General features: G+C 50.9%; 1 protein-coding gene across 1 annotated transcript in view; it reads right to left on the bottom strand.

Annotated features, from left to right (window-relative positions):
- MICAL3 (microtubule associated monooxygenase, calponin and LIM domain containing 3) overlaps positions 1–12,086 on the bottom strand; it is a 67,023-nt gene that overhangs the window by 26,591 nt on the left and 28,346 nt on the right. Inside the window, 6 exon segments of the mRNA XM_075343581.1 lie at positions 427–517; positions 763–851; positions 7,943–8,129; positions 8,638–8,742; positions 9,327–9,422; positions 11,651–11,704. Coding sequence (XP_075199696.1) covers positions 427–517; positions 763–851; positions 7,943–8,129; positions 8,638–8,742; positions 9,327–9,422; positions 11,651–11,704 — 622 coding nt within the window.

Genomic DNA, 12,086 nt, shown 5'->3' with positions numbered 1-12,086 from the left:
AGCTCCCATCGTACAAAAATAAAAATGGCAGTAGTAAAAACAAAGTGGAGCGGACCCGACTTCACAAACTACACAGATAATAGGCGACTTTGCGATGACTTCTGCGGTTACATTTGTGAACAGAAATAAAAGCTTCACTTCTTCCCTGCGACGACCGACAACAGAATAAAACATCCAGATTTGGGAGATTTTCGGTCCTGACGACCCCTCAAGGCGCCGACGACCAAGGAAACTCCCCCAATATTTGCATTAGGATTTCAGACTGGACATAGAGGAAGGGCAGGCCGAACACCGTCAGCTGGCACATGAAAAAGCAGTCCAATGGATCTTGGCAGAGCAGACTCTTTATGGAGGACACCACTCTTGGCAGCCGCTGTGCCAGGGAACACAGGCTCAGAGCGCGCCGCAGGAAGGGGCTGCGGGTACCTGGGGTCTTCTCTGCAGCAGCAAGTGGCAACGTGGGGGCTCGTCCGGGTTCTTCAGCATCGGGGGCGTCCTTTGCGGGGCCTTTGAGCTCCTGCAGGATCAGAGATAGTATTGGTCACATTGCTTTGTTATGCCTGTGTCAGTCCTTACTGCAGATCTGGGGTTCTATACAAGAAACAGGAGGCTCAGGATGAGTAAGTACTCCGACACATGGGGAAGTAGAAATTACAAGAATGCCATCCTACACGCAAGCTGTTACCAATCCGTGCCCTGGATGATCAGTAACCAGTGTATGGTGATCGGGGCAGCTTCACAACAGCCATAAAGCGCACTCACCGTGCTGACCTGCGCAGGAGCTGCCGCTCTCTTCCGCTGGCTGTACCCAGAACGCCTGTAACAGTAGTGCGGTTTGCAATAAAATTTTCCTGTTAAAAAAAAAAAAATAAAAAGTGGAAAAAAAAACGCAGCAGATGTTTGAATCAGCTTTGCTAAGATCCAAGTGATAAAGCTTTGATGCAGCAGCAGTTTCCAAGCTGTGGGAAGGGTATGGGGAAACTTGCAATGTCGGGGGGAACAATATGCCACTGTGAGCGCGACAAAGATGTCAATGTCACATGCAGCACAGAGGAGGCGGAGGGCGGAACAGCCACAGCTTAACCCTCTCAATACAGGCTATAACATAAATTGACATTAAACCTGCAGAGATTTAAGTTATAGCTCTTTATAATCAATATATTTGGGATATAGTGGGCCATAAAAATCTGATATATATAAGCATTTAAGTGTTGAATTTTTAATAACCAGTATGTACATTTAACCCAACATATTCCAGCAATCTATGCATTCTTATTGCGCTTTATGACCAATAGGGGTTGGTGATTAACCCCATTGCGGTTCCCTATTAAAAATAAATAAATAAAATAAAAGAAGGGAATTTTGTTACTTACCGTAAATTCCTTTTCTTCTAGCTCCTATTGGGAGACCCAGACGATTGGGGTGTATAGCACTGCCTCCGGAGGCCACACAAAGCAATTACACTAAAAAGTGTAAGGCCCCTCCCCTTCTGGCTATACACCCCCAGTGGGATCACTGGCTCACCAGTTTTAGTGCAAAAGCAAGAAGGAGGAAAGCCAATAACTGGTTTAAACAAATTCACTCCGAGTAACATCGGAGAACTGAAAACCGTTCAACATGAACAACATGTGTACCCGAAAACAAACCAAAAATCCCGAAGGACAACAGGGCGGGTGCTGGGTCTCCCAATAGGAGCTAGAAGAAAAGGAATTTACGGTAAGTAACAAAATTCCCTTCTTCGGCGCTCCATTGGGAGACCCAGACGATTGGGACGTCCAAAAGCTGTCCCTGGGTGGGTAAAGAATACCTCATGTTAGAGCTGCAAGACAGCCCTCCCCTATAGGGAGGCAACTGCCGCCTGCAGGACTCTTCTACCTAGGCTGGCGTCCGCCGAAGCATAGGTATGCACCTGATAATGTTTGGTGAAAGTGTGCAGACTCGACCAGGTAGCTGCCTGGCACACCTGTTGAGCCGTAGCCTGGTGTCGCAATGCCCAGGACGCACCCACGGCTCTGGTAGAATGGGCCTTCAGCCCTGATGGAACCGGAAGCCCAGCAGAACGGTAGGCTTCAAGAATTGGTTCTTTGATCCATCGAGCCAGGGTGGCCTTAGAAGCCTGCGACCCTTTGCGCTTACCAGCGACAAGGACGAAGAGTGCATCCGAACGGCGCAAGGGCGCCGTGCGGGAAATGTAGATTCTGAGTGCTCTCACCAGATCTAACAAATGTAAATTCTTCTCATACTGATGAACTGCATGAGGACAAAACGAAGGCAAAGAGATATCCTGATTAAGATGAAAAGAGGATACCACCTTCGGGAGAAACTCCTGAATGGGGCGCAGCACTACCTTGTCCTGGTGGAAGACCAGGAAGGGAGCCTTGGATGACAGCGCTGCCAGCTCAGACACTCTCCGAAGAGATGTGATCGCTACCAGAAAAGCCACTTTCTGTGATAGTCTAGAAAGTGAAACCTCCCTCAGAGGCTCGAAGGGCGGCTTCTGGAGGGCAACTAGTACCCTGTTCAGATCCCATGGATCTAACGGCCGCTTGTACGGGGGTACGATATGGCAAACCCCCTGTAGGAACGTGCGCACCTTAGGAAGGCGTGCCAAACGCCTCTGAAAAAAGACGGATAGCGCCGAGACCTGACCTTTAAGGGAGCCGAGCGACAAACCTTTTTCTAACCCAGATTGCAGGAAAGAAAGAAAGGTAGGCAATGCAAATGGCCAGGGAGACACTCCCTGAGCAGAGCACCAGGATAAGAATATCCTCCACGTTCTGTGGTAGATCTTAGCGGACGTGGGCTTCCTAGCCTGTCTCATGGTGGCAACGACCCCTTGGGATAATCCTGAAGACGCTAGGATCCAGGACTCAATGGCCACACAGTCAGGTTCAGGGCCGCAGAATTCCGATGGAAAAACGGCCCTTGGGACAGTAAGTCTGGTCGGTCTGGTAGTGCCCACGGTTGGTCGACCGTGAGCTGCCACAGATCCGGATACCACGCCCTCCTCGGCCAGTCTGGGGCGACGAGTATGACGCGGCTGCAATCGGATCTGATCTTGCGTAGCACTCTGGGCAAGAGTGCCAGAGGTGGAAACACATAAGGGAGCCGGAACTGCGACCAATCTTGCACTAGGGCGTCTGCCGCCAGCGCTCTTTGATCGCGAGACCGTGCCATGAAGGTTGGGACCTTGTTGTTGTGCCGGGACGCCATTAGGTCGACGTCCGGCCTTCCCCATCGGCGACAGATTTCCTGAAACACGTCTGGGTGAAGGGACCATTCCCCTGCGTCCATGCCCTGGCGACTGAGGAAGTTGCTTCCCAGTTTTCTACGCCGGGGATGTGAACTGCGGATATGGTGGAGGCCGTGGCTTCCACCCACATCAGAATCCGCCGGACTTCCTGGAAGGCTTGCCGACTGCGTGTCCCCCCTTGGTGGTTGATGTATGCCACCGCTGTGGAGTTGTCCGACTGAATTCGGATCTGCCTTCCTTCCAGCCACTGCTGGAAGGCTAGTAGGGCAAGATACACTGCTCTGATTTCCAGAACATTGATCTGAAGGGTGGACTCCTGCTGAGTCCACGTACCCTGAGCCCTGTGGTGGAGAAAAACTGCTCCCCACCCTGACAGACTCGCGTCTGTCGTGACCACCGCCCAAGACGGTGGTAGGAAGGATCTTCCCTGTGATAATGAGGTGGGAAGAAGCCACCACTGCAGAGAGTCCTTGGCCGTCTGGGAAAGGGAGACTTTCCTGTCCAGGGATGTTGACTTCCCGTCCCATTGGCGGAGAATGTCCCATTGAAGTGGGCGCAGATGAAACTGCGCAAACGGAACCGCCTCCATTGCCGCCACCATCTTCCCGAGGAAGTGCATGAGGCGTCTTAAGGAGTGCGACTGACTTTGAAGGAGAGCCTGCACCCCAGTCTGTAGAGACCGCTGCTTGTCCAGCGGAAGCTTCACTATCGCTGAGAGAGTATGAAACTCCATGCCAAGATACGTTAGTGATTGGGTCGGTGACAGATTTGACTTTGAGAAGTTTATGATCCACCCGAACGTCTGGAGAGTCTCCAGTGCAACAGTCAAGCTGAGTTGGCATGCCTCTTGAGAGGGTGCCTTGACCAGTAGATCGTCCAAGTAAGGGATCACAGAGTGTCCCTGAGAGTGCAAGACTGCTACCACTGCCGCCATGATCTTGGTGAACACCCGTGGGGCTGTCGCCAGACCAAATGGCAGAGCTACGAACTGAAGATGGTCGTCTCCTATCATGAAGCGTAGAAAGCGTTGGTGCTCTGTAGCAATCGGCACGTGGAGATAAGCATCCTTGATGTCTATTGATGCTAGGAAATCTCCTTGAGACATTGAGGCAATGACTGAGCGGAGGGATTCCATCCGGAACCGCCTGGCGTTCACATGCTTGTTGAGCAGTTTTAGGTCCAGAACAGGACGGAATGAGCCGTCCTTTTTTGGCACCACAAAGAGATTGGAGTAAAAACCTTGACCTCGTTCCTGAAGAGGAACAGGGACCACCACTCCTTCTGCTCTTAGAGAATTCACCGCCTGCAGAAGGGCATCTGCTCGGTCGGGATGTGGGGAAGTTCTGAAGAACCGAGGCGGAGGACGAGAACTGAACTCTATCCTGTACCCGTGAGACAAAATGTCTGTTACCCACCGGTCTTTGACCTGTGGCAGCCAAATGTCGCAAAAGCGGGAGAGCCTGCCACCGACCGAGGATGCGGAGGGAGGCGGCCGAAAGTCATGAGGCAGCCGCCTTGGAAGCGGTACCTCCGGTTGCTTTCTTGGGGCGTGAGTGAGCCCGCCAGGAATCAGAGCTCCTTTGCTCTTTCTGAGTCCCTTTGGACGAGGAGAATTGGGGCTTGCCCGAGCCTCGAAAGGACCGAAACTTTGACTGCCACTTCCTCTGTGGAGGTTTGCTTGATCTGGGCTGGGGTAAGGAGGAGTCCTTACCTTTGGACTGTTTAATGATTTCCGCCAATTGCTCATCAAACAGTCTGTCTCCAGATAATGGCAAGCTGGTTAAACATTTTTTAGAAGCAGAATCTGCTTTCCATTCTTTTAACCACAAGGCTCTGCGCAAAACTACAGAGTTGGCGGATGCCATTGAGGTACGGCTCGTAGAGTCCAGTACCGCATTGATAGCGTAGGTCGCAAACGCAGACATTTGTGTAGTTAGGGACGCCACTTGCGGCACTGCTGGACGTATGATAGAGTCCACCTGTGCCAGACCAGCTGAAATAGCTTGGAGCGCCCACACGGCCGCGAATGCTGGAGCAAACGACGCGCCGATAGCTTCATAGACAGATTTCAACCAAAAGGTCCATCTGTCTGTCATTGGCATCTTTAAGTGAAGCCCCATCCTCCACTGCAACTATGGATCTAGCTGCAAGCCTGGATATTGGAGGGTCCACTTTTGGACACTGGGTCCAGCGTTTGACCACGTCAGGGGGAAAAGGATAACGTGTATCCTTAAGACGTTTGGAGAAACGCTTGTCCGGATAAGTATTGTGTTTCTGGATGGATTCTCTGAAGTCAGAGTGGTCCAGAAAAGTACTCAATTTACGCTTGGGATACAGGAAATGGAATTTCTCCTGCTGTGCAGCTGCCTCCTCTGCAGAAGGGGCTGGGGGAGAAATATCCAACAGCCTATTGATGGCCGCTATAAGGTCGTTTACCATGGCGTCACCATCTGGCGTATCCAAATTGAGTGCGGCGTCAGGACAAGACTCCTGATCACCCACCTCTGAGTCATCATATAGAGACCCTTCTCGCTGAGACCCTGATCCGCGTGATGACGTGGAGGGTCTCTCCCAGCGAGCTCGCTTAGGCGGACTGGGACTGTCATCGGAGTCAGAGCCCTCAGCATGTGATGCCTGGGACCCCCTTGAATTACGGATTAATTCCAGCTGAGGGGGGCCGGGGAACATAGACACAGCGGTGTCCATGGTCTGAGCAACTGGCCTGGACTGCAAGGTTTCCAGGATTTTTGTCATAGTCACAGACATTTTATCAGCAAAAACTGCAAATTCTGACCCCGTCACCGGGGCAGGGTTCACAGGCGACTCTGCCTGGGCTACCACCACCATAGGCTCTGGCTGACGAAGTGCCACTGGGACTGAACATTGCACACAATGAGAGTCGTTGGAGCCTGCTGGTAGATTAGCCCCACATGCTGTACAAGCAGTGTAAGCAGCCCTTGCCTTGGCACCCTTGCGTTTTGTGGATGACATGTTGTTGTCTCCCCAGAGTAATATAGGGTATACAGCCAAGAAGCGACCAAACAGTGCAGTATATATATATATAAATATATCTGGTACAGCGAAAAACAGTACACAAATATAACACTGTGGCACTAGTGGGGCCGCACGTATGTGCTGCTTACCGCCCGCTTAGCGCGGGTGTGTGGTCGCCAGAAATCCCTAGCCTGGGTCCCCCAGAGCCTGCGTCCGTTCTCCAGCCAGACTGCATGTGTATAATGGCTGCCGGCGTCCTGGGGAGCTGCAAGCCTGGGGGCGGGCTTAGGGCGTGCACAGAGAAAAAGCGCGAAGCCTGTGTCCTACTGTGCTCAGTGAGAGGGCTGGAGCATGTAAATCGTGCTCCAGCCCTCGGCGCTGCCGATTGAACAACGTCTCTCCCCTACCCTGATTGACAGGGTGGGGGGCGTTAACGAAGCGGAGCTAGGCCGCAGAACAAACCGGGAACTTAAGTTAGAAGCGCCGCCGCCGTAAAAGCGCGGTCGGCGCGTCCCCGGCGCACTACAAGTCGCAGCTGCGCCGCCGCTCCAGGGGCGGTCGGCGCGGCGATCCACACACAAAGTCCCCCAGTAATCTGCGGGGACTATAAGCCCAGCGCACAGCGCTACAGTCCCCGGCGCACTAGCACACCCAGCAAGTCTGGGATGTGCGTGGCCTGTCATACGGGGACACAGAGTACCTGAAAGTTGCAGGGCCTTGTCCCTGAACGGCACTCCCGCTCCACATCCAGCAGGTTCTATGGGTCTGTGGATGGAGCCCGGCCTCAGGGCTTGGTGGCCGGTAAGATCCCACTTCCTCAGAGCCCCACAGGGGGATGGGGAAGGAAAACAGCATGTGGGCTCCAGCCTCCGTACCCGCAATGGGTACCTCAACCTTACAAACCACAAGTGGGGTGAGAAGGGAGCATGCTGGGGGCCCCATATGGGCCCTCTTTTCTTCCATCCGATATAGTCAGCAGCTACTGCTGACTAAACAGTGGAGCTATGCGTGGATGTCTGACCTCCTTTGCACAAAGCAGAAAACTGGTGAGCCAGTGATCCCCACTGGGGGTGTATAGCCAGAAGGGGAGGGGCCTTACACTTTTTAGTGTAATTGCTTTGTGTGGCCTCCGGAGGCAGTGCTATACACCCAATCGTCTGGGTCTCCCAATGGAGCGCCGAAGAAATATATATTTTATTTTTATTTTTAATAGGGAACCGCAATGGGGTTAATCACCAACCCCTATTGGTCATAAAGCGCAATAAGAATGCATAGATTGCTGAAATATGTTGGGTTAAATGTACATACTGGTTATTAAAAATTAAACACATATATATATCAGATTTTTATTAAAGCAATGTTTGACACAGATTCTGTAGTGTACATATAACTAAATTGAAACCCAACACTCCCCCCCCGTCCCCTCCATCTTTCCTCCTTTCGAAATAAAAGACAAAAAGTTTTGAGCATATAATATTATATTTTCAATGAGCCACATGCTTTCTACTTGCAGAATGTAATGGAGAAGTATAAAATTGGAACAGCTTGTCTGCTTTTTACTTTAATAAAAGAGCTGGAATACTGGACATAAATTGAGGAAAGGTGTGGTTTCTCGAAAAAAGCTGGCATGTGTTTACAATCCTTGACAACCTGCTTAAAAACACTATCACCATACTCAATGCCTTAGTGACTCACCATCCTCCAGGTCATAGGCGTAGCAGGAGAGGCGCAGCGTTGTATTGCAGTAGTCACATTTAAAGCAGCTTCGATGGAAGAATTTCCCTTCCGCACTCAGTCGCTCCATGACGTAGACTCGCCTGTGACAAAAGTAACAGACGTCGCTGCCCCCGAGGTTCTGAGGGAACTCCTTCCTGAAAGATGCCTGCATAACGCCAGAAAGGATGAAATGGTTAATAAGGAAGACACTCTGGAGAGGAGACCAAAATTCAGTTCATTAATGAAGCCAGGAAGAAATTCACGTCTTTTTCCCAGCAGTTATATATTGTGTTTCTGTGTTTTCTGAGGAGTAGGGGTTGTTGTGAACCCCATGGCGGTCCCTCACTGGAGGACAAAAAACTGTAGATTGTGAATTGCTGTAAAACGCGTTCAGAAGTTAGCACTCTTGATGCAACTGAGCACTGATTATTGGCATTTAAAACCTAACTAGAATTTTTTTTCATGTGGAAGAAAAAAAAAACCCCACAAAAACTAATGAAAAATACGACTTTTCAATGCGTTTTACGAAGTATTATCAAAAGGTGCTGAAGATTAATATAGTAAAACACTCTCTAATGGCAAAGCACCCTTTGAGATATTGCACCATTAATAACCGCGATTCCCAAAAAATTGTGAAAAGAATTTTTGTTACTTGACAACATATTTAATCTTACCACTTTTTTCCCAAATAATGGCTTTGGGGTCTCCTTCTTTTGAAGCTGATTGGCTATTTGCTCAGCCAATGAGCTCACTCCACCTGTATAAAGCTTTATGTATTTCTAAAAAGGACAGGCAAGAATCCAAAACAAACAAGAAAAAAAAAAAAAAGCAAAAAGAATGACAGGTCAGAAGACACAAAGCAGTGGTACCCACCCAATAATGAGAGCAGTGTCAGGGGGTCACACACCGTGCTGGGGGTGATACGGATTAGTAGATTGCATCTTGTCTGATACCAAAATTCAACAAGTCACCAAAATGGCGGTAAAGCAAGAAAACATGGCGCATTCGGGTTATTACAGTCACGTGATGCGAACTTCCAGCGATAAGTTAATGACTCGATCACTGCGGTCTCCGGTGGGGAATTATCGCTTTCTCGGAGCCTCATTACTCAAGCGTTGCGGGTCCGTTTTTCCACACTCGTGCAGTTTCTGTGATTCACACCCACATCGGGCGGACGTCTGCTGCAGTGGTCACGTGCGAGGACCCAGAATATTCAACATTAGGACCAGAGAGATTCTGGGTCCTGTAGCCGGCGGTGCTGGAAGCCATAAAACACTCTGCGGCCAGCGGTGCCCGTTGCGGTGCCTACAGTATGTGCATGCAGTTAGCTGTACACACCCAGTGCGCGCAAATAAGACGCTACCTGACGGATCTCATCGTATGAAGGGGATGCGGGACGATCGGATGGGGAATTCTGCCAAAGGTCGATTGGGGAGCGGCGAGTGGGCTCAGACTCCAGCTGGGGGGTACAGAGAGGCGTCAACATTGGGGAAGAATAAACTGAGGGCAGCAACATGCAGACCGCACCCACTATGCAACTGTGACCGCATACCGTTTGGGGAAGAAAGATGCCATTATCTTAAAAAGGTGAAAACAAAAAATAAATCTAAGAGCAAATATTCTGCTTTCATTTTGACAATGTGTAAATTGAAAATTCAGTTTATCTGCAGCCACCACTAGGGGGAGCTCCCTGTATACAGAGATACATGATAAGATCCTGTCTGCAGCCACCACTAGGGGGAGCTCCCTGTATACAGAGATACATGATAAGATCCTGTCTGCAGCCACCACTAGGGGGAGCTCCCTGTATACAGAGATACATGATAAGATCCTGTCTGCAGCCACCACTAGGGGGAGCTCCCTGTATACAGAGATACATGATAAGATCCTGTCTGCAGCCACCACTAGGGGGAGCTCCCTGTATACAGAGATACATGATAAGATCCTGTCTGCAGCCACCACTAGGGGGAGCTCCCTGTATACAGAGATACATGATAAGATCCTGTCTGCAGCCACCACTAGGGGGAGCTCCCTGTATACAGAGATACATGATAATATCCTGTCTGCAGCCACCACTAGGGGGAGCTCCCTGTATACAGAGACACATGATAAGATCCTGTCTGCAGCCACCACTAGGGGGAGCTCCCTGTGTACAGAGATACATGATAAGATCCTGTCTGCAGTCACCACTAGGGGGAGCTCCCTGTATACAGAGATACATGATGAGATCCTGTCTGCAGCTACCACTAGGGGGAGCTCCCTGTATACAGAGATACATGATAAGATCCAGTCTGCAGCCACCACTAGGGGGAGCTCCCTGTATACAGAGATACATGATAAGGTCCTGTCTGCAGCCACCACTAGGGAGAGCTCCCTGTATACAGAGATACATGATAAGATCCTGTCTGCAGTCACCACTAGAGGGAGCTCCCTGTATACAGAGATACATGATAAGATCCTGTCTGCAGTCACCACTAGGGGGAGCTCCCTGTATACAGAGACACATGATAAGATCCTGTCTGCAGTCACCACTAGGGGGAGCTCCCTGTATACAGAGACACATGATAAAATCCTGTCTGCAGTCACCACTAGGGGGAGCTCCCTGTATACAGAGATACATGATAAGATCCTGTCTGCAGCCACCACTAGGGGGAGCTCCCTGTATACAGAGATACATGATAACATCCTGTCTGCAGCCACCACTAGGGGGAGCTCCCTGTATACAGAGATACATAAGATCCTGTCTGCAGCCACCACTAGGGGGAGCTCCCTGTATACAGAGATACATGATAAGATCCTGTCTGCAGCCACCACTAGGGGGAGCTCCCTGTATACAGAGATACATGATAAGATTCTGTCTGCAGCCACCACTAGGGGGAGCTCCCTGTATACAGAGATACATGATAAGATTCTGTCTGCAGCCACCACTAGGGGGGAGCTCCCTGTATACAGAGATACATGATAAGATTCTGTCTGCAGCCACCACTAGGGGGAGCTCCCTGTATAGATACATGATGAGATCCTGTCTGCAGGCAGCATTAGGTTTGAGGTATGGGGCACAGGATGCCTCAATCCTCCTATAAAGAGCAGCAGTATTATTATTAGTCTAATGGTTTAAAGCAATATTCCAGTATTAGGACAACCGCTTCTGATTCCACTTGTTTCCCCCAGTTAGAATAGAAGACCCCGCACTCGCCTCCTGTTCTGTCTCCGGTCCCGTGGCTCGGGGCTCACGTGACATCATACAAGGCCCGCGTCCAATCACTGCCATCTTCTGACCAAACGAGTTAATGAACAGGAGGTGGCGCTGCGGTTCCCAGTCACTTCCTGTTGATTGCCCATTTGGTCCGAAAATGGGGAGAGAGAAGCCGGCAGTGATTGGATGAGGGGCTTGTTTGATGTCACGGAAGCCCCGAACCACGGGACCGGAAGCGAGTGCGGGGTCTTCTATTTTAACAGGTGGAATCAGAAGGGGTTCCCCAGCCCCTTTAATATGAGCCTATGATGCAGATGTAGTGCGAGGTGAATCATCGCTTGTGGCTTCCTGAGTAATTTGGGGGACGGTGGGGGGGGTGGGGGGGTGACCCCGTTCCTGGGCGTATTTGAGGTCACACACACAGCGGTGGTGTTGCCGCCTTTTCTAGGTGAGATCACTGCAAAGCAAACAAGTCAGACCCTTGCGGTTACCCTCTCCGGGCTGGGGCACCTCTCGCCACGGACGCTGGATGGCACCGGGCGGTTCTGTGAACGGAGAGAAGAACACACAAAATCCGTATATAAAAGAGAACTGTAAGGATTGAGCGGCGGCGGCGGGCGTGTGCCGAAGGGTGTGCAACCACCAAATGTGTCCTGCCAGAAGGTGGGGAAGCCAAGCGTACACAGTGAGGACCCGACGGCCGCCATATTGGCGTGGCTTGTGATGAACAACACACCAAGCACGTGTGAAGCGGCGGGCGGTCAGTACGGCATGGCTGACGAATGGTTAATCCAGGCTATCGAATCCGGACCACCACAGTGCAGAAAGACAAGACACCCCCACCCCAAACTAAGCCAAGACGCAGAGCCACGTGGGTAATGGCCTGTGACCCCAGCCAGCTGAAGTCTCCACCTCTGAGCAGCCCAG

This window comes from Anomaloglossus baeobatrachus, chromosome 4 (genome assembly GCF_048569485.1).
Source record: "Anomaloglossus baeobatrachus isolate aAnoBae1 chromosome 4, aAnoBae1.hap1, whole genome shotgun sequence".
Classification (NCBI taxonomy): Eukaryota; Metazoa; Chordata; class Amphibia; order Anura; family Aromobatidae; genus Anomaloglossus; species Anomaloglossus baeobatrachus.
The sequence above is the reverse complement of the archived record's forward strand: the minus strand, read 5'-3'. Positions and strand labels throughout refer to the sequence as shown.